Source organism: Xyrauchen texanus, chromosome 33 (genome assembly GCF_025860055.1).
Source record: "Xyrauchen texanus isolate HMW12.3.18 chromosome 33, RBS_HiC_50CHRs, whole genome shotgun sequence".
NCBI classification, from domain to species: Eukaryota; Metazoa; Chordata; class Actinopteri; order Cypriniformes; family Catostomidae; genus Xyrauchen; species Xyrauchen texanus.
In genome coordinates, this window is record NC_068308.1 from 20773236 (window position 1) to 20797024 (window position 23789).

The window sequence follows — 23789 nt, forward strand, 5'->3', positions numbered from 1 at the left end:
TATGTATGGATTGATAGCATCAGAGCTGGTTTCTCCCACATGGTCTTCAACAAATTGCATTGCTACTGTCTTCTGTAATAGGGCTGATCCTATATTTGCTTTAACTCTCTGTGCATTCTAGAGAAGCCCCGGTTTTGGTCTGGCTGAGTAATGGAATGACATCGGGTCCATCTGATGATTTGGATACTGTAACCTTCCAGCATGAAGCAAGAGAAATGAAGTCATGTACTTCAATGGCCCTGGCCTCTGGACAGTGGATGAATGAACAATGTGATAAGAGAAATTTCATCATCTGTGAGAAAATGATATCAGGTTGGCTGAAAAAAAACTCTTGAAACAGCAAAGCCATGTAATCCAAATTATCGTGTGTGGTGCTCGGTAAACCAAAGGATCACTCTTACAATTGATCATATACTGTAATGCACTGTAGCCTACTTACAAACATTATTTTTGGATTCATTATTTATATTTATTTGTGGGTCATAATGCAAGTAACTTGATTTGACTGGATAGAAACTGTGATTATTTCTGGAGATTAAAAACTTTAACCACTACAGTGCTAGTTTGAAATCAACATACTTTAAAGGAATAGTTCACCCAAAAATTCAGATTTGCTGATAATTTACTCCCCCTCAGGCCATCCAAGATGTATATGACCTTCTTTCTTCATCAGAAGAGGATTTATGATTTTTAGGAAAGTATCCCAGGTTTTTGGCTTCATCCAATGCAAGCGAATGGACATCAGTTTTTGACGGTCCAAATAGCACACTTAGTCAACATCAAAGTAATCCACACGACTCCTGCCAATCAAGTAATGTCTTCTGAAATGAATTGATACATTTGTGTGAAAAGCTAATCACTAATTAAGACTTTATTAACTTCAAAAAATCACTTCCTGTAAACACTGAATGCCTCACGTCGCTGTCGTGTGACGTCATCACGTTGGCACATTCACGTGAGAATTCAGAAGTTCCACTCTGTTTACCACAGAGGAACTACTTCACGCAAGTGTTAGGTAAATTAAAACAGCTACAGAGAGCTGGCGGAAGCACTGATTTAAAGTTAAAAACATTTTAATTAGTGATTTGTTTTTCACACAAACATATTGATTAACTTCAGAAGACATTACTTAATTGACTGGAGTCGTGTGGATTACTTTGATGTTGACTAAGTGTGCTTTTTGGACCGTCAAAAATTGGAGTAAATTCATTTGCATTCGATGAAGCTAAAAACCTGGGATACTTTCCTAAAAATCTTAAATCCTGTTCTGATGAAGAGCAGTCATATACATCTTGGATGGACTGAGGGTGAGTATCAGCTAATTTAAATTTTTGTGTGAACAATTCCTTTAACCCATAAACGCATACCTCGGATCTTTAGAGACCCAGGACCCCATTTCAACCCTTGTACCTCATCCATTTTTGGGAAATATGCACACATCTATTTAATATTCCTCAGACCTTTTCTTATAAATAGTCAACACAGGATATCTATCTCTTTGTTTATTGCAAGCTAAAATAGTGCTATATTCATACAAATCAATACAATCTATATCGCATTGATTTTCTGTGCAAAAATGGTGAATTATCTGTTTCCCATTTAAGTGTACACTCTGTACATAATAAACTGTCCATGCTATTTCTTAATCCATATGGCACTGATGTTTCAGTGATTGACTTGATTTACATTTGACATTGCTATTTAATGAAGAAACAACATCAAAGTAAGTTGATGGTTAAGCATCTAAGAGGTGACAAAGCATAAATTGAGTTTGCACTCAGCTCATATTAGTGTGAAAAAACCTTTGCCAGAGCTCTTAACTGACCGCATGACCTTTTATTTTCTTTTTAAAGTGTCTTTGCCATCACTGGAGAGCTTTATGACAGGTGTGCCTCTAATGTCAGGCATATACACAGTGTCCCAGATGCAACTGCTACCTTCTCCACCAGACCCAGGACACCATAGGGTTGAGGTAAATATAATAATTGCACTGAATTGTTGTTAATCGAGGGAAAATGGTCCAATTACAGTGGTTAAGGTTGCTACCTATTACTTCCATCCAGGTGGTTCAGATGATTTTGAATGTGATGGCCTTCCCTGTGTAAAAAATAAACAAATGAACAAAAAACATCTTAGACCACCCTAAGATGGTTTGCTGGTCTTAGCTGGTCTCCCAACTTGATCAGGCTGGTCTGTTATGTTGGCTGGTTTTAGAGGGTTTTTGTACACAATACCACTCAGGTAATGCTGGTAGACCAACGTTAACCAGCAATGACTTGATGACTAAGGCAACAAAATGATATTGTTCAAAATAAGAGCTCACAAAGTAACCTTTTGTAACCATTGGAGTGCAGGCAGTTGTGAATACGTTATTGCAATGGGCATCTTGTGTTAAAAGATTGTGAGAGTTATGGTCAATTTCATTGTGTATGTCTACAGGTCATGTTGTTCCCAGGTCTCTGGTTCAGTCACGAGGGCCAAGTGATGTCTTTGGATTTGGTGACGCAGCCAAGTGATCAGTTGACCTTTGCTAGAGTGCAAATATTTAGGCCTTACTGCAGCCCAAGTCATCATCTAGTGCCACCTGGTGAGTGCTGACATTTCTGATGTATTGCTTGATAAATAACTGCATGTCCCTCTACTGACAGCTGCAAATGAAAGGTTAAGTGCATTTATCTTGGGCTGTCAATTTTCAATTTTTAATCAAATTAATGAAAAGGTATGCTGATTAATTAATCACAGTTAAAGAAAGGCCCCCAAATAAAATAATAAATATACTGTATAATGATTATATTATTATAAATAATAATATTTAAATAATTATAAATATAAAATATACAATAAATGTAATAATTCAGATAAAAAGAAAAATAATTACATTATTGTGGCAGATAAGTACAGCATTGATAAGGCAATTGTTGATTATATATGCACTTTGTTATTTGGAGATATAACAGACTTATTTATAAGGGCTTTTGTAAGGATGCATCTATGTACACATGCGTACGACAGACATTTTTGGAGCGTATAACTTTGGTTGCATCACATCATAACGTCATAAACAGCGCTTTTTGGTCACTTTACCAAGTTATATGTAGTTTGACATTTTGAAAAACATGTCTCTAGACCCCTGCATTTGGAGTTGCGCTTCATCCAGCTGTGCTTGACCACAAGAATGAGCCCTCATTTTATGCTCTCGGCAGTCTGTAATTGTGATTCCGTCTAACGTTGTGTCGATGTAGTGACACCAGGGGTTCGATCTTGAGAGCCCATTCACCTTTGCTTAAAATAGGAAAGGCCAATGAGAATTGGCGTGTGAATTTGCATGCCACTCTCCGCCCCGGACATATGGGTATAAAAGGAGATGGCGTGCATCACTCATTCAGATTTTTTCTTCAGAGCCGAATGCATGTGTGTTCATCCCTATCACCGACGCTTACGCTGCTGGATATACGGCGCATATCAGCGGTCACCCTTGCACGGTCGAGTGTTGTACTTCCACTGTGTATTCCTCATAAAGTCCACAATCATCTCCACCGTTTTGAGGGTGTTCAGCTCCAAATTGTTTTGACTGCACCAGACAGCCAGCTGTTCAACCTCCCTTTAGTATGCATACTCATTGTTATCTTGGATGAGGCAGATGACAGTGGTGTCATCTGCAAACTTCAGGAGCTTGACAGAGGGGTCATTGGCAGTGCAATCATTTCTGTACAGGGAGAAGAGTAGTGGGGAGAGCACACATCCCTGGGGGCACCAGTACTGATGGTACAGGTGCTGGAAGTGAATTTCCCCTGTCTCACAAGCTGCTGCCTGTCTGTCAGAAAGCTGGTAATCCACTGGCAGATAGATGTGGGAAAAGAGAGTTGGTGTAATGTAGTCTGGAGAATAGCTGGGACTTTGGTGTTCAAAGCTAAACTGAAGTCCACAAAAAGGATCCATGCATATGTCCCTGGTCTGTCCAGATGTTGCAGGATATGATGCAATCCCATGTAGACTGCATCCTCCACAGACCTGTTTGCTTGATAAGCAAATTGTTGTATGTAAGCAAATGTAAATGTAAATGTAAATTGATGGGGATCTAGAAATGGTCCAGTGATGTCCTTCAGGTGGGCCAACACCAGTCTCTCAAATGATTTCATGGCCACAGACGTCAGGGCGACGGGTCTGTAGTTATTTAATCCTGTGATTTTAGTTTCTGTCTGTAGGTTGGAAGAAGATGAACCAGACAGTGATCAGAGAGTCCAAAAGCAGCTTTAGGGACAGAGCGATATGCATCCTTTATTGTTGTGTGGCAATGATCCAGTGTATTTCTGTCTCTGATTGGGCATGTGATGTGCTGTTTGAATTTGGGAAGTTCACATTTGAGGTTTGCTTTGTTAAATTCCCCCAAGAATAATAATAAGTGAATCCGAGTATTGTTGTTCCGTGTCTGTGATCTGATCAGCCAGTTGTGGCAGCGCTGCATTCAAGCATGCGTGTGGTGAGATATAAACACTCACAAGAATAAATGAGGAAAATTCCCTCGGTGAGTAGAAAGACTTCAAGTTAATAAAAAGTGCTTCCAAATTAGGAATTAAATTCAATCTTCTTTAACGTTGATATATCTGTACACCAACCTTCATTGATGTAAAAGCATGTTCCACTGCCTCTTGTTTTCAACGTTAACTCTGCAATGCGATACGCTCTGAATAGCTAGAACCCCGGCAGATGTAATGCGCTGTCTGGAATGGCTTCACTCAGCCAGGTTTCTATGAAGTACAAGGCAGCAGAGGTTGAAAAGTCCTTGTTTGTACCGGTGAGGAGATGTAGTTCGTCCATTTTGTTAAATGCTGATTCAACAAATTTATAAGGCATTCTTAGGTTGTGTCCCCTTAAAATTCTGATTTCCCTCAAAAAGTGTAAGCACTGTTGCTCCATGGAAAACCATTCAGTAAGGGTTCAGCGAAAAATCGGCATCTGGCAGAAGAAAGCACCTGTCAATGGCAGCCGGAAATACCTGCCATAATGTTAAATGTTGCAAAGCGATTGCAAAAAGGTAAACTGAACATGTTTTAAAATAAAACCATGCTTCTTGATTTTTGTATTTGGTCTTTAGTTATTTCAGTTTATAAAATCAGTTTATAAAATCACTGGGGATTGGCATAACAGCTTTAATTGAGGGCTAATGTAACGCTTTCAATTCAAAATGCCCTAACTTATGGAAAATGTTGGCAACATGTCTAAATATATTATTCATGAATGGTTAATTTATTGCTTATCACATTGTTGACAGTTCTTAGCTACTCACTATTAAACATTTAAATTCATTGTTTCATTTTGTTTGGGTGATTTATTAAGCAGATCTTTGTTTTGTAAATGTCATCATGCATGCCAATAACTGCCTAATTTTGGTGAATAACATGTATCTAAGTTGTTTAAGTAGTTTAAGTTAAGCTATAGAAGATACATTCTTTCTGTATACATATTGCATGATGTTGATAAATAATATATGTGGATGCCACTCATTTGTGTAGTTTTCAATACAACTCAAGTGCACGTCACCGGTCCTACTTGACCTGCTCCAAGCAGGATTTGAACTGGTGATCCCTGGCATGGGAGTTAGATGCATTAGCAAGGAGGCTTTAAAAGCCATGGCCTCTAGCCTCTGTCACTAGTGTCTCTTAATGCCAAGAGAGTGAGCTTTACACACTCCACTGCTATCACATACCAGCTAGCTACTATTACAGACAGGCACATGCACACATAGACATCAAAGGGGGCTTGAGCACCTGCTTTTTTCTTCCTCGAGAGAAAGTGGGGTGCTTTTTTTTTTATATTTAATTTTTTTAATAAACGGATATATAAATTCCTGTTTGTGCACAGCTTCCCTATCAAACAAATATATTTATTGAATAAAAATATCAAAATATCAGGTCGGGAGATGAGACTTTGTTGAGTTCCGATGCACTCCCTCCCTCTCTCTCTCTCTCTCTCCCTCCGCGTCTCAGTGTAGCACACATCGTCACATCAGACAGACAGACAGACAAGCAGACAGCTCCTATCCCAGTTGTGTTTTTATGGCTTGTGTGGAGGTGAGTGGTGACCAGTGCCTCGACTTTACAGCTAATACGCCAAAATACAAATATAGTTAATTTGTGTCTTGCTAACTTGCATGACTCATGAGCTACTAGCTAATGCAATAAGTTAGCTAAAGTTTAGCTAAGACAATATACCATGCCATACAGTCTAATGTACTGTAATTTATGGAGACACTACAGGTGAATACAGTAAAATTTGTGTCTAATAACGTCAGCACATTGATATGCACATTATGCGTTAACTAATTAAAATTAGCTCATTTGCATACATTTGACAAGACACTACAGGTGAATAGGACAAACCAAATAACTAAAGAATATAACCACAGAACTTAGTTAATGACTTACATCAAGAGTCTTTTCCCCTAAAACGTTGTTTAAATATGTAGATTAGCTTGTTTTGGATAATTTAGAAGAAATGTACAGATGCAAACAGACGGAGGGTATTAGGCTTAAAACACCATCTAAATGTGTATTTTGGAAAACAAATTTAGAGTAAAAGAAGACATATAAGCAAAATAGACCAAAATCTCAAAATTGACCACTACATGAAAAAAGTGTCCTGCCTTAAACAGTAATTTCATAATTTTGATCGTAGGATCCTCATCAAATAACTATCCATTCTATTCGTTTGTTGTATGCTGATAGATATTTACATGATACAGACAGTGTGAGGGAATTAAAATAAATTGGTAAGTCAGAGATGTGTTAATATATTTAAACAAAAGTTTTGTTTAAAAAACATTTTAAAATAAATAATTATAAGTCCCCTTTTTTTCACTTGTGCCCCTGCCCCCCATATGTTTGACAGTAATAGAAGACCAACAACAGAATAAAAATTAGGAAAATATAGGAAAATATAGAGATACCCTTAATGAAAACCTGGTATAAAACGCTTAGGCTAGGCTGAAGGATCACATTCCAACAGGTCAATGACCCTAAGCACATAGCCAAGACAATGCAACAGTGGCTTAGAAACAACTCTGTGAATGTCATTGAGTGGCCCAGCCAGAGCCCAGACTTGAACCCAATCGAACATCTCTGGAGATACCTGAAAATGGCTGTCCATTGACAGTCCCCTTCCAACCTGACAGAGCTTGAGAAGATCCACAGAGTAGAATGGCAGAAAATCCCCAAATCCAGATGTGCAAAGCTCGTTGCATCATACCTAATAATAATTGAGGCTGTAATCGCTGCCAAAGGTGCTTCAAATAAGTACTGAGTTAAGGGTCTGAATAATTATGTAAATGTCAAAGATATAATTTTTAATACATTTGCAAAGTTATCAAAATATGGTTTTTGCTTTGTCATTATGGGGTATGGAGTTGATGTTCATTGATGTGAACATTTTTTATAATTTAAAGCATTTTAACATAAGGCTGCAACATAACAAAATGTGAAAGAAATTAAGTGGTTTTCTGAATGCAATGTACAATGAGCTAAACCTTAATTATAAACAAAAACATTGTTTTCAATTATGAAAAAACATTTCTTGACATTTGCTTTTCATCACCATAAAATATATTTAATCTCAGACCATAAAATATAAAATTGGGCATAAATGTCTGTGTAAGTCTAATTATGCCGTTTATATAATATAAATTAGGAATACTACACCTGGTTGTCTGAATGACTGATGACAGCATTTTGTTGTCCATAGACATTTATTTAACCTAACCTTTAAATGATGTCATTCAGAATACAAGGCTAGTAATAATAATGACAATGCTAACAATATTAAGTCGAATCTTTATATACACTACCAGTCAAAAGTTTTGAAACACACATTCATTAATATAATTTTTTTTTTTTTTTCACATTTTAGAATAATAGTAAAGTCATCAAAACTATGGAATAACAAATGGAACTATGGGAATTGTGTTGTGACTAAATATAATCCAAAATATATAAAAACTGTTGTTATGCTCTTGATGTTTTCTCAACCAACTTCTTGAGGTATCACCCTGGGATGCTTTTTAAACAGTATTGAAGGAGTTCCCATCTATGTTGGGCACTTATTGGCTGCTTTTACTTATTGTCCAAGTCATCAATTTCAAAAACTTTATATATAATATATATATATATATATATATATATATATATATATATATATATATATATATATATATATAACATTTTACAATTTTAGTTTTGTAATGAAATATATTAATACAGTGGCACAATTATATTTTTGTCTTCAAAAATAATTTCAAACATTTAAGTATACACCTTTAGATCAAAAGATTTTTAAGATCAGGAGAAACATTTCAGTCAAGTGTTTGGAGGCCCAAACCTGCAAAAATAATAAATAAATAAATGTAATAATAAAAAAATAAATAAAGGAATAAATGTCTTGATAAAACAAATATAATTCGTTTTAATTACATTTATTCCTGAATTTATTATTGTATGACTTTATTCCTTTATTATCTTCTATATTTATTTTTAACTTTATTTTTATTTATTCATTTATTTTGCATTGTTTGTTAGTTTTTATTTATGTGTTCATTTATTTTTTATATTTATTTATTCCCACATGTATTTATTTCCATATTTATGTATTCCCATATATATTTATTTATTTATACATGTATTTATTTTGACTTTTCTGTGTGTAACATGGAAATGAGGGAGGCGGTCCTTGAGTCGCTCCAGTGCATCATTGGTTGAGAGCTCAATAGTACTTATCGAAAGCAAAAAAGATGGACGTTCCACCTTAGCACCCCCTGACTCGCACAGATTGTTAATATGCAAGGAAACGTTTTGCAGAAAGTTTAACAATCCAGGATGTGCTTCGACATTCATACCGGCCAACAGCTCTCGTAAACCATCAATAAGCACCTGTACTCTAAATGAAACATCATTTGACGTGTGGTTATCGACTTCATTCGCTAAGTTGCGCAACTCTCTAGATATATGTGAAGCGTCAGCTATATATATATATATATTTTTTTTTTTTTGCAGAACTTATATATACATACATACATACATACATAAACGATCAGGGAAATGAAGCATGGTTATATCTTTTACAATGAACAATCATAACAACAGAAAACAATATTATAGATTTGCGGACATCAAAATATGAAGTTAAATACACAGAAAAATAGAAAAGCATAAGATTAAATCACATCATTTATGAAACTTGATCATTTTGTGGTTTTGTTGAAGAAACACCTCCCCATTTATTTTGTGATTGTAGTATTAACCAATAAATCTTGGATTGACTTAAGCTCTTATGTGTTTAGCCCCACAAATAGCTTTAGTTTGCACGATATGGCTATGACCTAACGTCACATCAAAACAAGTCAAGAGTAATCGAGCACACGCTTCAATCTACAATAAACCAATGGTAAGCAAGACCCGCCTACATAATTATCATACAAGAGACAGAAATGTAAGAATAAATATAAAAATAAATGAATGCATAAATAAATAATAATAAATAAAAAAATAAAAAAAAATGAAAGAATCAAAAAGTTTTAAAGAATAAATATAAAAAGAGAATATTATAAATAAACAAAATAAAAGTCTACAAAAAGAAATTCAGGAATAACTTTAATTAAAAACTAATTATATTTGTTTTATCAAGACATTTATTTCTTTATTTATTTTCTTATTATTACATTTATTTATTTATGTATTTATTTATTAGGTTTTGTCCTCCATACAAGTGTTTCAAACCTTTTGACCAGTAGTGTATATATATATATATATATATATATATATATATATATATATATATATATATATATATATATATATATATATATATATATGTGTGTGTATATATATATATCGATTGGTTGCTGTCTCTGTTAGAATGCAATGATTGGCGGCAGCCAGCAGCAGGTTCCTCCTACTTACTGTCAGGCACTTCCTGCAGCAGGCTGCCATTTGTTCGTGGAACCCCCTCTCAAACCATAATCCTGAAATAGCTACATTGGCTTAAGCAATGGAGTAAGTTTAGGACAGGACTATATATATTTTTTTTTTTTTGGAGTGCAAAACGTTTTTTGCTTTTTGTTGCTTTTCAGTCTGTAGCTTTGAGGTTAGCTATATTTTCAACAGTTGACAACATTTACTTTTTGCAATTTAGCATTAACTTTTCAGTAATTCTCTTTTATGAAAATTGTCTAAAATATTGTTGACTCATCATGTACTCACTCATTTTGTCATATAAAATACTCTATTGTATAAGACTGTCCCTCCCTTATACCACATACTTTTGACTAGCAATAGCATGTAGCAAATCCTGTTCATGTCTGTTGCATAGCCTAAATGAAATGCTACTGGCTATTTAAAATGAAGAGATGAGCCCTCTGATACAGTATGTCCCACCCTAAATTCCAATTTTAATAGGAAGTACCTAAATCCAGCAAAGAAATCTGCACTCGTTAAGCTATTTCATGGGGTCATGTTCTGGCTAATTAGCAAAACATTCTTTGCTATCAATTATCAGTTGTCAATTATCATTGAAAAGAAGCTGCATGTTTGAATACATTTTCTCACAATGTACCTCTTTTACTCTCCCCTATCAGGTTGTAGTTATCTGCTGAATCCTTTCAGCTGCTGTTCACTGATACCTATGTGTAACACCACTGGTGGGTGTGCCAGCGGGCAGTATTGGTGCCATCTGCTGGAGACCTGTTTGCCTGTCACCAGTCCATGTAGTCCTTATCACTCCTTCAACCAGAGACATCCATTCTCCCTGCCTCCCCGCTACACTGCGACGCCACCGTTCTTCCATTTGATGGCAGACATGTCACTCAAATTGCCCCCAACTGCTGATTACACACACATCAGTGTAGGTGGCATTGCTTGACTTACTGTAGTGGCATGGCTCTTAAAGGGATAATTCTCCCCCAAAAATTATTAATTTATAAGTCATTTATTGAAAAGAAAAAAAAAAGTCATTTCTTTTTTTTCTGTGAACACAAAAGGAGTTGAGAGAAGATGAGAGAGCATCAGTCACCATTCAGTTTCATTATATGGAAAAAGATGCAGTGAAAGTAAATGGAGACAATCAATCCTTAACATTCTGCCTAAAGTCTCCTTTTGTGTTCCACAGAAGAATGTCATACAGGTTTATAACAACATCACGGTGGGTAAATTATTACATTAATTTTTTTCTTTTGGGGTCAACTATCCCTTTAATTGTACTTATGGTAGTGAATTTTGACATTAAAACCTGAGTTTAAATCTATAACGTACAATATTTATGTGTGCAGGTTACAATTCAAGACAAAGACATCACTGTATATCCTGATGACATTCTGGCAGTGCAACACACTAGAAGAACAGGAGAATTTCTACATTGTGTTGCCGGTACCAGTTCAGCCTGGCGCCACAGTTACCTCTCTCTGCATGGACCTGAGTGGGGAGGGTGGTTTAAGGGGAGTCTGACTGCCCATCCAGGAGAGGGCCAATGGCTAGATGGTGTGGTCTGTGACCTCCGGGTGATTTATGAAGACACTATGCCACACTATGGTGTTTCATCGATACCTAGCACCATGCAAACTACCTCAAAGAGCAACAGTCCAATCAAAATGCAGAGCCTTGTCACAAGACTGCATGTTTTGTATCCACAGCTTGACAAGGACAGCCAAATGCATGTTGCCATCAATGTTCCAACACTCATTGTCATCAAGATTAATTCAGGGGGAAACGCAATCAGTTCCTGGTCGGCTCCAGTGTCAAAGACTGGAGTCTTGTTTATGTCTTCTTGCCCTGCTGTTATGCTTGAGATTGATGGAGGATGTGTGAGGGAAACTTCTGACACATGGTTCTCTCATGTGTACATGGTGCTTCCAAGTCAAGGTGAACATACACTGAACATTGTAGCTTCAAACAGTCTGAACTCCCAGAGTCTGAGTTTGAGGGTTGTGTCTCATATCCCTGTAACTGGGCTGAGTATCCAGCCTCTGGGCTTCAGCAGAGTTCTTGTGGACATACCACAGGTAGGTATTTCTGTGATTTTTGTCATTGCACAAATACATTTTGCCAGTAACCTTTTAGCATTTTGAAGGGCTTATGGTATTTACATGATATTTGTGTGAAATGTTTCTAAAATGTCATAACTGCAATTTTACAATGTTTTTAATGATTTATAGGATGCTTAATCAGTTTTATCTACAGTTGTTTACAGCTTCAGTGGCCACAGGCTCATCTGTGACATATACATGGGTTATTGATGACCTGGTCCAGTTTGCACACACAGGAGAGTCTTACAGCTTGGCTTTTAAGAATCCTGCAGAATACACGCTTAAGGTAAACATGATAAAGGGATAGTTCATCCAAAAAGGGAAATTCTCTCCTCATTTATTCATCCTCATGCCATCCCAAATGTGTATGACTTTCTTTCTTCTGCAGAAGACAAACAAAGATTTTTAGAAAAATATCTCAGCTCTGTAGGACCATGCAGTGCAAGTGAATGGTGACCAGATGTTTGAAGCTCCAAAAAGTCATATAATGGCAGCATAAAAGTAATCCACATGACTTTAGTGGTTAAATGTTTATCTTCTAAAGCGATATTAAAGATGTGGGAGTCTTTTCTTACTATAAATCTCCACTTTCACTTTCTTCTTTAGTTTTTTGGCAATTCACATTCTTTGTGTATATCGCCACCGACAGGGAGGAGGGCGGGGCCGGTTCGTGATTATAAACACCCAGTCCCTTATCAGGCTAATTAAGCCTCCGAGAGGGATAAAGGCCGACTGCGTATGGTGGTGCAACGGGAGAGAGATAATTTACGGTCAGCTTACCGTCATGTGTGTTTGCGTCTTTTGTTTAAGTTTCTCATTAAAGTATTATTTATATTGCCAAGCCGGTTCTTGCCTCCTCCTTGCCCTTTTATATCCCTTTACAGTCATACACTTCTGTGATTGCATGAGGGTGAGTAAATGATGAGATGATATCTTTAATGTGCCTATACATAAAGCTTAGCCTAAAGCAAATTAAATTATAAATTGATTGAAGTATTTAGATATTTTTTGGTTAGTGGTTCTCAACTGGTTTTGCTTCGAGACTCAAATTTTACATCCGACATCAAGTGATGACCCAACACACTTTACCAAAATTGTTTGGCATACAATAACCCTTGATCTTTAAATCAATCTCTAAAATATATTTATATTACCATGAACTGCACAGGCCCAACATTATGTGAAATTATTAACATGTTTTTGGGTAATCTTTATTCTGTAATTTGAATGTTTAATTTCTAATAGTATATTAGAAACATATTGTAAAGTTTGATTGGATGAACAGCAGTTTCCTTTAACAACAAAAGACTCCATTTTCTCCTCCCTTATTAAAGTTGATAAGGCTATTTATTTATATTCTATACTGTGCTTAATTATTTGGTTTGTTGCATTTTATTATTTGCATTCAAAAAAATTGTGCTGTCCACAATCCTATCAAAACAGACCTGTGACCAACCAGTTGACAACCACTGCTTTAGGTTTTGTTTCAAATTATGTATTTATTTTTTTGTCTTATTTCATTAAATATTTACTGCTTTCTCTATACTAGGTGATGGCAAAGAACCCTGTGAGCTCTCAGTTAATTGAGGTCAAGCTAACAGCCGATGTAATGACCCCATTAGCTGAACTAGCAGTAATTTCCATGCCAGAGGCCATTGCTGTAAACACCTCAACTCTCTACACCATTTGTGTTAAAGCTGACATCTCTATAGGTGTTACAATCAGGTTAATATTTCTAAATTATAATTGCTATTATAATTAACATGTAATTATTTTAATTGAGTTAAAGTTCTAAAATTACATTTGGCTTATATAAAGACTATATTATGTATATTGTACTATAAAATTATCTCTCCAGATGGGATTTTGGTGATAATACGACTTCTCTCAGTCACCCAATTTCTGCTGCTTTAGAAATTAAAGACAGCCATCTTCAGCAAAGTATCAAACATGTTTACCTGCAAGACTCCGCACATCATATGTTTTCTTTCCCAGGTACATGTTTCATTGCAAAAATAAAACCATAAATAGTATACACCGATGAGCCAAAACTTATGCCTAATATGCAGTTGGTCCTCGACGTGCTGCCAATGAAGCACCAGCCCGCAGAGGAATTGACTCTACAAGAACCCTGTCTCTGATTGAGATCTGGGGAATTTGGAGGCCAGGGAAACACATTAATCTCTTCATCATTTTCCTCAAACCATTCCCAATCAATGTGTGCAGTGTGGCAGGGTGCATTATTCTGCTGAAAGAGGCTACTGCCATCAGGGAGTACCATTGACATGAAGGGGTGTACCTGGTCTGCAATGATGTTTAGTTAGGTGGCACGTGTCAAACTGACATCCACATGAATGTCCGGACACAGGGTTTCCCAGCAGAACATTCCCTTGAGCATCACACTTTCTTCACCATCTTGCCATCCTCTCACAGTGCATTCTGGTGCCATTACTTCCCTAGGTAAATGGTGCACAAGTACTCTGCCATCCACGTGATGTAAAACAAAACAGGACTCATTGGACCAGGCAACCTTCTTCCACTGCTCCAAGGTCCAGTTCTGATGCTTGCGAGTCCATTGTAGGCACTTTTGATGGTGGACAGGGGTCATCATTGGCACTCTGACTGGTCTGTCGGTTCGGACAAGACGGGAGAGCCTTCATTGCCCTTGTACTCACCACTGCAAACCGGGAGCACCCCACAAGCCTTGCTGTTTTAGAAATGCACTGACCCAGTCATCTGGCCATAACAATTTGGCCCTTGCCAATATTCCTGCATTCAACACAATGATTACGAGAACATATTGCTCTTACCACCTAATCTTCCGAGACCTTGACATGTGGCCTTGTTAGGTAATGATCAATGTTATTTACTTTACATGTGAGTGGTTATAATGTTTTGGCTCATCAGTGTATCCTATAATATGTTTATAAATATTACTATATTAGAATATTTAAAACATTAATAGAACATTAAAAGCATTATTAGAACACTGCAAATAAAATTTACTTAAACAGTGTTTTTATCTTGTTGTCTATTAAAAATATCTAAACATCCTTATAACATGGTAGATTTATTTATATTTGTAATATAATAAGAGAATATATTAATATAAATTAAGTTTTCATTTTCCATAGGCATTTGTTTTCTTTTTTTAGGCATAAAAATAACTATATTTTGTTAGATTTATTGGTAAACCTTTATAATAATAAGGTTGTATTAGTTAACATGAACTTATAATAAACGGCACTTTTTATGGCACTTAATGTAAATTCCAACATTTGATAAAACAACATTATAATTTGTATATTAGTTAATATATTATGAACTAACAATGAACAATAATCTTTTGATAAATAAACAATAGTCAAGATTAATAGATTTAAAAAAAATAATCATTGTTAATTGTTAGTTTATGATACTGTACCTCATGCATTAACTAATGTTAACAAATAGAACCTTATTGTAAAGTGTAACCAATTTAATTTTACCAGAAAACAAGACAAAAATACTGATTAAGTTTTTTGATGTAGCTTTGAAAAATTGACCAACTAAATTGTAGCATTGTAATTTTTTTCTTTCTAGGTGACTACACCTTGAAAATAATGGCTTACAACAAATATGACCATATTGAAAAGAATGTAACGGTCAAAGTAAGGACTCCAATATCAAGATTGCTGGTGTCATCATCTCCTGTTGTCTGTCAAGTCAACCACACCATCTTCTTTGAGGTCTTACTATGGCCTTCTTCATACGGAGTGATTTACTCCTGGAACTTCGGTGACAACTCCAGTAAAGTGAAGGACTATCACAGTAAAGTCAGTCATGTTTTTATAAGACCCAGGAAATACGATGTCACCATTTCTGCCAACAACACTGTGTCAGTCTTAACTAACTATACAGCTGTGGAGATAGTTGAAGCTGTCTCTGGTCTCCAGCTGAGTTACACTGGCTCCATTGAACTTAATTGCATCTTTGAAATCACTGGGAATGTTTCTGCTGGCACACATCTAAAATGGACTTTTGACTTTGGAGATGGTTCGGTACTAAATGATCACTTTGGAAGCTCCGCCTCTCACATTTATATGTCTCCTGGTAACTACACTGTTCAGGTTGCTGCGTATAATTCTGTAGGTAGGGAAAACCAGTCGGTCAATGTGGAAGTCTATAAGTTGTTTATTTGTAAAATCTTGCCAACTGACTGCGTTGTGAATGAAGCGGAGATAGATTTTGAGGTGGTGGTGAAAGGAAATGTTCCTCTTTTAACTTTTCACTGGGATTTTGGAGATGGAAGTCAGTTGTCTATTGTTAAAGGAGCTACCTCTATCACTCATACTTTCTTAAATTCAGGGATTTACTCAATTAGTGTAAAAGCTAATAGCCCAGTGGGTGCGGCCCATTATCAAACCAACATATGTGTTGAGCCCCAAATTACAAAAGTCACATTGCATTTGCCCAAGACTGCTGTAGCGGTGAATGAGGAAATATGCATGAATGTATCTGTGCTTCCTATAGTAAGTGATCCTTATAAGTTTCAGTGGAGTAATAACTTTTTAAATGATACCCCAGTCATAGGCCTGTCACACCATTGCTTTGTTTTCCCAGCTGAGGGTTTGTATGTAATTATGGTGATGGCAAGTAATGAAGTTAGCAACAAAACAACAGAAACAACAGTTTTGGTTCAAATGTCTGTATCCAATTTATTCATAAAATTAGAAGGTAACCAAGATGCAATGACTGTGAATCAGTCCTATTATTTTTGTGCTGAGCTTTCTGGTAAGAGAGACGTTTCTTTTCAGTGGGACTTTGGAGATGGTTTCTTAAAAAAGAAGGGTCAAAATCAGTCACACATTTTTGCTTTTCCTGGGAGGTTTTGTGTGACTGCTACTGCATCTAATGCAGTAAGTTCCCATTCTGTGTCCATAGAAGTAGAGGTGCAGGTACCTCTGTCATATTTAATTGTTAATACCAGTCAGCCATTTGCAGAGGCAGGAAAAGAGATACTATTTAAAGCTTGGACTGATGTGAATGAAAATGTTAAGTTTAACTGGACTTTGAATTATTTGTCACTTTCAACCCCTGGAACATCTGAGTTTATTTATGTGTTTCCTAAAGCAGGGATATTTTTGATTAAAGTCACTGCTCAAAATCATGTCAGTCTGATGGAAACCACAATGTATATTGAGGTCATAGAGAGAATAGAGGGGGTTCAAATCCAATCTCAAGGTCTGCAGTCTGCAAGATATTTCCTGACCAATCAGATTGTACTATTGAGAACTTCAGTGACACATGGTTCTAACTTGACATATAAGTGGCTTGCAGATCAAAGTGGGACTAATCAAACTATAAGTAACAGTGTTCAATTTCAGCTATGTACAAACATCTCTGGTGATTTGTTTATCAGGTTGGAAGTATCCAATGTTCTTGGATCAGTAGATACTGAACTTTCATTGAGAGCAGTTGAGCGCATTTCTGGTTTGAGGATTTTAGCATCAATGAATGTTGCCGCCAAAGGAAAACCAGTGAAGATCTCTGTGAGTGTAGCATCTGGAACAGACCTTCTGTACTCATGGTTCCTGGACTCTGAACACAGTCCTAAAATTTCAGATGTACCCTTTATTTTGCATGTCTTCAAAGTTATTGGTGTGGTCAAGCTCAGAGTGTTGGTCTCAAATGTCTTTGGGTCTAACAATGCAACTAAACTACTAATAATTCAGGAGAGCATCTCCGAAGTAGACTTTCAGATAAATGGAAAATCAAGCCCATTTTTTGTCGCATCAAATAGAATCCTGTCACTCCATGGATGTGCAAGGACAGGAAATGTCCTACATTGGGAATGGACATTAACTTTTCATAACAGTACAGTTATTCTTCTTGCTGACAATCAAATATTTAGCTATTCTTTTGTGGATGTTGGAGATCACCGTGTCTCACTTAATGCCTCAAATGACATTAGCTGGCAAACTGTTTCGTATATTGTGACCATTGAGGATGCGATCCAAGGACTTTCACTAACAGCTAGCAGCAGTATTGTATGCGAGAATGATTTGGTTTCATTCAAACCATCTGTCTCCCAAGGAAGTAAAGTTTCCTTTACTTTGGAATTCATGAATGAAATTTCGTCAGTGGACATTGAGCAGAATTTTACAACCTCATCTCTTGCAGTTGGAAAGCACTTGGTGAGAGCAATAGCAAAAAATAATGTTAGTATCCAAACAGTTACAGTAACTGTGCAAGTGGTGGAAAGAATGAAGGGCTTGCATTTGATTGGCTGTTGCTCTGCTGTCCTTGAGGCATCAAAAACCATTAATTTTCAAGCAAAAGAAAGCAGTAGCTCACAAGCCGATTATCACTGGACTTTCCTATTAAATGGAATCTATTCCTCTCGGGAAATCGGGCAAAACGTTCACTTCACACCTATTACAAACGGATCCCTGTATGTTACAGTGGAAGCTGATAATGGCTTCTGCTCACAGTCCCTGAGCATTACAGCAAAAGTACAGAAGCATGTGAAGGAAGTGAAGCTTGTTAGCTCACATGATGTTGCTTTTATTGACTATCCAATCTTTTTTGTAGCCATCACAGATGGAGGAAGTGACCTTAAATTAATTTGGGATTTTGGCGATCCCAGCGGAGAAACCCTGGTTACAAAATCCAATACTCAAGACCACAGATACAATGTTACTGGTCGGTTTGTGGTGCAATTAACAGCTTTTAATGACATAAGTCAGGCCTCAACGCAAATGGAAATTGAAGTACAAAAATTGAAGTGCACCCAGCCTGACATCTACCTGGTTGAAGAACAATCTAAGACATTAAAATCCAGACCAAGATTTTTTGAAGCAAGAGTAGACTTCAAAGGTTGCAATACATACAAAGCATCATATCTATGGGAGATTTTCAGTGGCCCTGATTGCTCAGCAATGGACAAGATATCATTAAACGATTCTGTTGATGTTACTACACCACTTCTGTTTCTGCCAAGGCACACTCTTAAAGTGGGAAACTACTGTTTAGCATTTACCACCAAACTACAGGGAACTCCCTTAAAGCAGCACAAGACTTTAAAGTTTGCTGTTGTTCACAGTCAGTTGGTGCCTCTGATTAAAGGTGGATCTCGCAGGCTCTGGTCAAGTAAAAATGACCTTATAATGGATGCAACTGAGTCATATGATCCAGATTCAGAGGAGAATGATTTTGAGTCGTTTTGGTTCCAGTGGGGTTACATTATAGAGGTAAGTTACATTTGCAAGGAAATAGCCCCTTTCACACATACAGCGTTTTCCAAAATATTTACTGCAATTTTCATGTTTGAGGCCATGTGTAAACGCAAGCAACCTTTTTGAAAATACTGGTCAATTTTGCTCTGGTAATTTCCCTTAATGAGAAGTTCTATCATAAGTACCTATAAATGTGCATTTTGATGGTATGTGTGAACAACACATGTGGCCCATTTACCAGTAAAGGCAACCCATTGATTTTCCTGAAATTTACTTTACCTGGTTGCATGTGTGAAAGGGGCTTCTGTAAACACTTTATTGATGGGGAATTCTGTGCTTCCAGAACACTGCAGCATCGTCTTCAGACATTTACACCCCTCATCATCATATTCCCGAAAATGGAAGTATTCTTCTTCTTCCCAGAAGTACTCTGTTGCCAGACAGATTGTACACCTTTACTTTAACCCTTTACAAAAGTGGACGACAGCCTGTCTCTGTATCACAGTCAGTGAGTGTTGTCTCATTTTTCTTAAGCTTACATTTAGCTATTAGATATTTCATTGCAAACATTTTTGTCATTTAATGCTGTTCTAATTCTGTTCATTCTGGCAGGTTACAGTGTACAATGTTGCTTTACTACCTGTGACTGTGAATTGTGTATCCTGTAACTCCCTGTTGTCATTCCATATGAGTCATAGTTGGCGAATTGTCTTGGCTGGCTATTGTTCTTCGTGTGAAGAAGACACTGTACAGGTAGTCAGTTCACAACATAGTTAAAAAAATGACTTCATATCAAACAAGCCCATAATGTCTCACACACATACACACAATCTAAAATAGCCTATTACAGAACCTTTCAGACAGGGACCACAAGAGGCTGCTAGACAAGCCGAAAAAAATAATAGAAAAAAATAAAGGTTTTACGAATATTTTTAAAGTAAGAAATTCAAACGAAATCTGCATATAAAACTCAGCAAAAAAGAAATATCCTCTAAATTTCAACTGCTTTTATTTTCAGCAAACTTAACGTGTAAATATTTGTATGAACATAAAAAGATTCAACAACTAAGACTTAAACTGAACAAGTTTCACAGACATGTGACTAACAGAAATGGAATAATGTGTCCCTGAACAAATGTAAGGTCAAAATCAAAAGTAAAAATCAGTATATGGTGTGGCCACCAGCTGGGGCCACCAGGTCCCAGACGTGCTCAATGCTCTTCGCTGGCCATGGCAGAACACTGACATTCCTGTCTTGCAGTATGGCTGGTGGCATTGTCATGCTGGAGGGTCATGTCAGGATGAGCCTGAAGGAAGGGTACCACATGAGGGAGGAGGATGTCTTCCCTGTAATACACAGTGTTGAGATTGCCTGCATTGACAACAAGCTCAGTCCGATGATGCTGTGAAACACCGCCAAAGACCATGACGGACCCTCCACTTCCAAATCGATCCTGCTCCAGAGTACCGGCTTCGGTGTAACGCTCATTTATTTGACAATAAATGCGAGTCTGACCATCACCCCATGTGAGACAAAACCACGACTCGTCAGTGAAGAGCACTTTTTCCCAGTCCTGTCTGGTCCAGCGAAAGTTGGTTTGTTCCCATTGGCGACTTTGTTGCCAGTGACGTCTGGTAAGGACCTGCCTTACAACAGGCCTACAAGCCTACAGTCCAGCCTCTCTCAGCCTATTGCAGACAGTCTGAGCGCTGTTGGAGGGATTGTGCATTCCTGGTGTAACTCAGGCAGTTGTTGTTGCCATCCTGTACCTGTCCCGCAGGTGTGATATTTGGATGTACCGATCCTTTGCAGGTGTTGTTACACGTGGTTTTCCACTGCGAGGATGATCAGCTGTCCTTCCTGTCTCCCTTTAGCGTTGTCTTATGCGTCTCAAAGTACGGACATCACAATTTATTGCCCTGGCCACATCTGCAGTCCTCATGCCTCCATGCAGCATGCCTAAGGCATGTTCACACAGATGAGCAAGGACCCTGGGCATCTTTCTTTTGGTGTTTTTCAGAGTCAGTAGAAAGGTCTCTTTAGTGTCCTAAGTTTTTATAATTGTGACATTTCCCTACTGTCTGTAAGCTGTTACTGTCTTAATGACCGTTCCACAGATGCATGTTCAGTAATTGTTTATGGTTCATTTAACAAGCATGGAAAAAATTGTTTAAGCCCTTTACAATAAAAATCTGTAAAGTTATTTAGATTTTTACAAAATTATATTTAAAATACAGTGTCCTGAAATAGGGATGTTTCTTTTTTTGCAGAATTTTAGCTTCGTGGGAGAAAATTTAGAATTTTCTCTCATTTGCAACTAAATATGCCACTACATAAAATAGTTTGTGTAGGCTATGTTTCTAGTTTTTCATTGCCATTGTCATCTTTAAAAGGATAGTTCACCCAAAAATGAAAATTCTCTCATCATTTATTCACTCTCATGCCATCCCGGATGTGTATGACTTTCTGACTTCTTTCTAATGCTGAACACAAACAAAGATTTTTATTTCAGCTCTGTAGGTCCATACTATGCAAGCAAATGGTGACCAGTTCTATGAATCTCCAAAAAGCATATAAAGGCAGCATAAAAGTATTCAATATGACTCCAGTGGTTATCATACAGATATAGAAAAAGATCAATATTTAAATTATTTATTTACTGTAAGCTCCCAGTAGGTGGTAATATGCACAAACAGTGCAAATCACACACACAAAAAAAAACAGAAGAATGTGAAAGTAGAAAGTAGAGATTTATAGAAAAGTACTTACATTTTGGTCTGTTTCTAAACCCACACCTATCATATCGCATCTGAAGACAATGGGTTTAACCACTGGAGTTGTGTGGATTACTATTATGCTGCATTTATGCTTTGTGGACCTTCAAAGTTCTGGCCACCATTCACTTGAATTGAAAGGGCCTACAGTGCTGAGATATTTTGCTAAAAAACTGTATTTGTGTTTAATAGTAGAAAGAAAGTCATACACATCTGGGATGGCATGAGGGTGAGTAAATGATGAGAGAATTTTCATTTTTGGGTGAACTATCACTTTAACTTGCTTTCTGGTTGAATGGCAATATTTATAGCTGCCTTGGAGTGATTTTTGTTGTAAAAAGCTCTTCATACAAAAATATGAATTGAATTCTATGTCCTGATATTGGGTAAAAAGAAAAAAGATAAGCAGCTAACTTTTAATATTGGTAATTGTTTAGCTTTAGTAAAGTTAAAATAACATAAAAACATTTCATTTTGGACTTGTACAGTATATAAGTCATAAGTGAAAAGATAAAAAAATCTGCCTTTACATTTTTTAACGGGGTTCCTTGCAAAGGCATCATCACATTTGGGAGTCCCTGGTATTCAAAAGTTTGAAAAACCCTGGTGTATAATACTGTAAGCTTTTGATTTTACTCCACTTCATCTTACAGTACAAGTGGACAGCAGAGAATCAGAAAGGTGAAGCTATAGCACTGAATGAAGTCACTACCTCAACAGGAAACCTCTGGAGAGAGATAGTCATTAGAGCAGGGGTGCTAATGGAGGGACATGAATATACCTTTACTCTCAACGTGTCTGAACCAGCCTCTGGGAATTGGGGGTCAGCAAGCATCACATTAGTCCCCAACCATCCTCCCTACGGGGGCATTTGCACTCTGTCACCAGACGACTCTCTTCATTTCCTGGAAACAGTGGTCATTTACAACTGCTCAGGTAGTGTTGTTTTTCTCCAATGTTATTCTCACCCAAGTAATGGCTCTTTGGTTTGACGTCTTTGTTGCTATTTTTTCTCAATGGCAGGGTGGATGGATGACGATGGTGACTCAGCTCAACTGATATTTTCACTACAAGTGGCACAGTGTGAAGATTTTGGACCATTATGTCCCTTGATTACTCTTTATAGAGGCACTCAAAGCACTTTCGGCTCCCTGGTGCCACTTGGTAATTTAAGCATAGCAGAAAACACATCTGTTATTTACATGCTGGTGATGGTTGAAGATAACATGGGGGCTTCAGTCATCACATTGAGAAAGTTAGTTCACTGCTTGGCAGTTATTTAGTCTGCAAAAATATTTTTTCAATTTCTTTAATTTGCGTTTCTTGTTACATGCTTGCCACATCACAGATTCAAAGTAACACTTCATATCTCATGTAGGAACCTGACAGTGCTGTTGAATGACCATTGCACAACTGAGTGGTTAAGAAATAAGATCCAATCAGAGTTCTGGGCGTTGCTCCAGCAAGGCAATCCTCAGAACATCATACAATATTCTATCGCCCTCACCAGCCAACTCAACCAGGTAACTGGGATAGCCCTTATAAAACACTTGTCTGGATTTTATTAAGGATTTTTCCTGTGTTCCCATGAACTGATCTGACAAGCACAGATTTCTTTCCTGTGTTGACATATTTCCAATTGAAACAAGGTGACGGAGCAGGACATATCGAAGAGCTTATTCCCCCACCTTTTTTCCAATACTCAATATCCTTTTGAATATAACATCCATGAA

General features: G+C 37.0%; 1 protein-coding gene across 1 annotated transcript in view; it reads left to right on the forward strand.

Annotated features, from left to right (window-relative positions):
• Window positions 1-23789, forward strand: part of pkd1b (polycystic kidney disease 1b) — a 49118-nt gene that overhangs the window by 422 nt on the left and 24907 nt on the right. Inside the window, exons 3-16 of the mRNA XM_052103194.1 lie at window positions 122-312; window positions 1854-1972; window positions 2440-2587; window positions 10622-10887; window positions 11312-12040; window positions 12219-12350; window positions 13614-13789; window positions 13923-14059; window positions 15647-19296; window positions 19625-19789; window positions 19894-20034; window positions 22710-22992; window positions 23080-23311; window positions 23435-23579. Coding sequence (XP_051959154.1) covers window positions 122-312; window positions 1854-1972; window positions 2440-2587; window positions 10622-10887; window positions 11312-12040; window positions 12219-12350; window positions 13614-13789; window positions 13923-14059; window positions 15647-19296; window positions 19625-19789; window positions 19894-20034; window positions 22710-22992; window positions 23080-23311; window positions 23435-23579 — 6514 coding nt within the window. The remainder of the gene's footprint in view (window positions 1-121; window positions 313-1853; window positions 1973-2439; window positions 2588-10621; window positions 10888-11311; window positions 12041-12218; window positions 12351-13613; window positions 13790-13922; window positions 14060-15646; window positions 19297-19624; window positions 19790-19893; window positions 20035-22709; window positions 22993-23079; window positions 23312-23434; window positions 23580-23789) is intronic.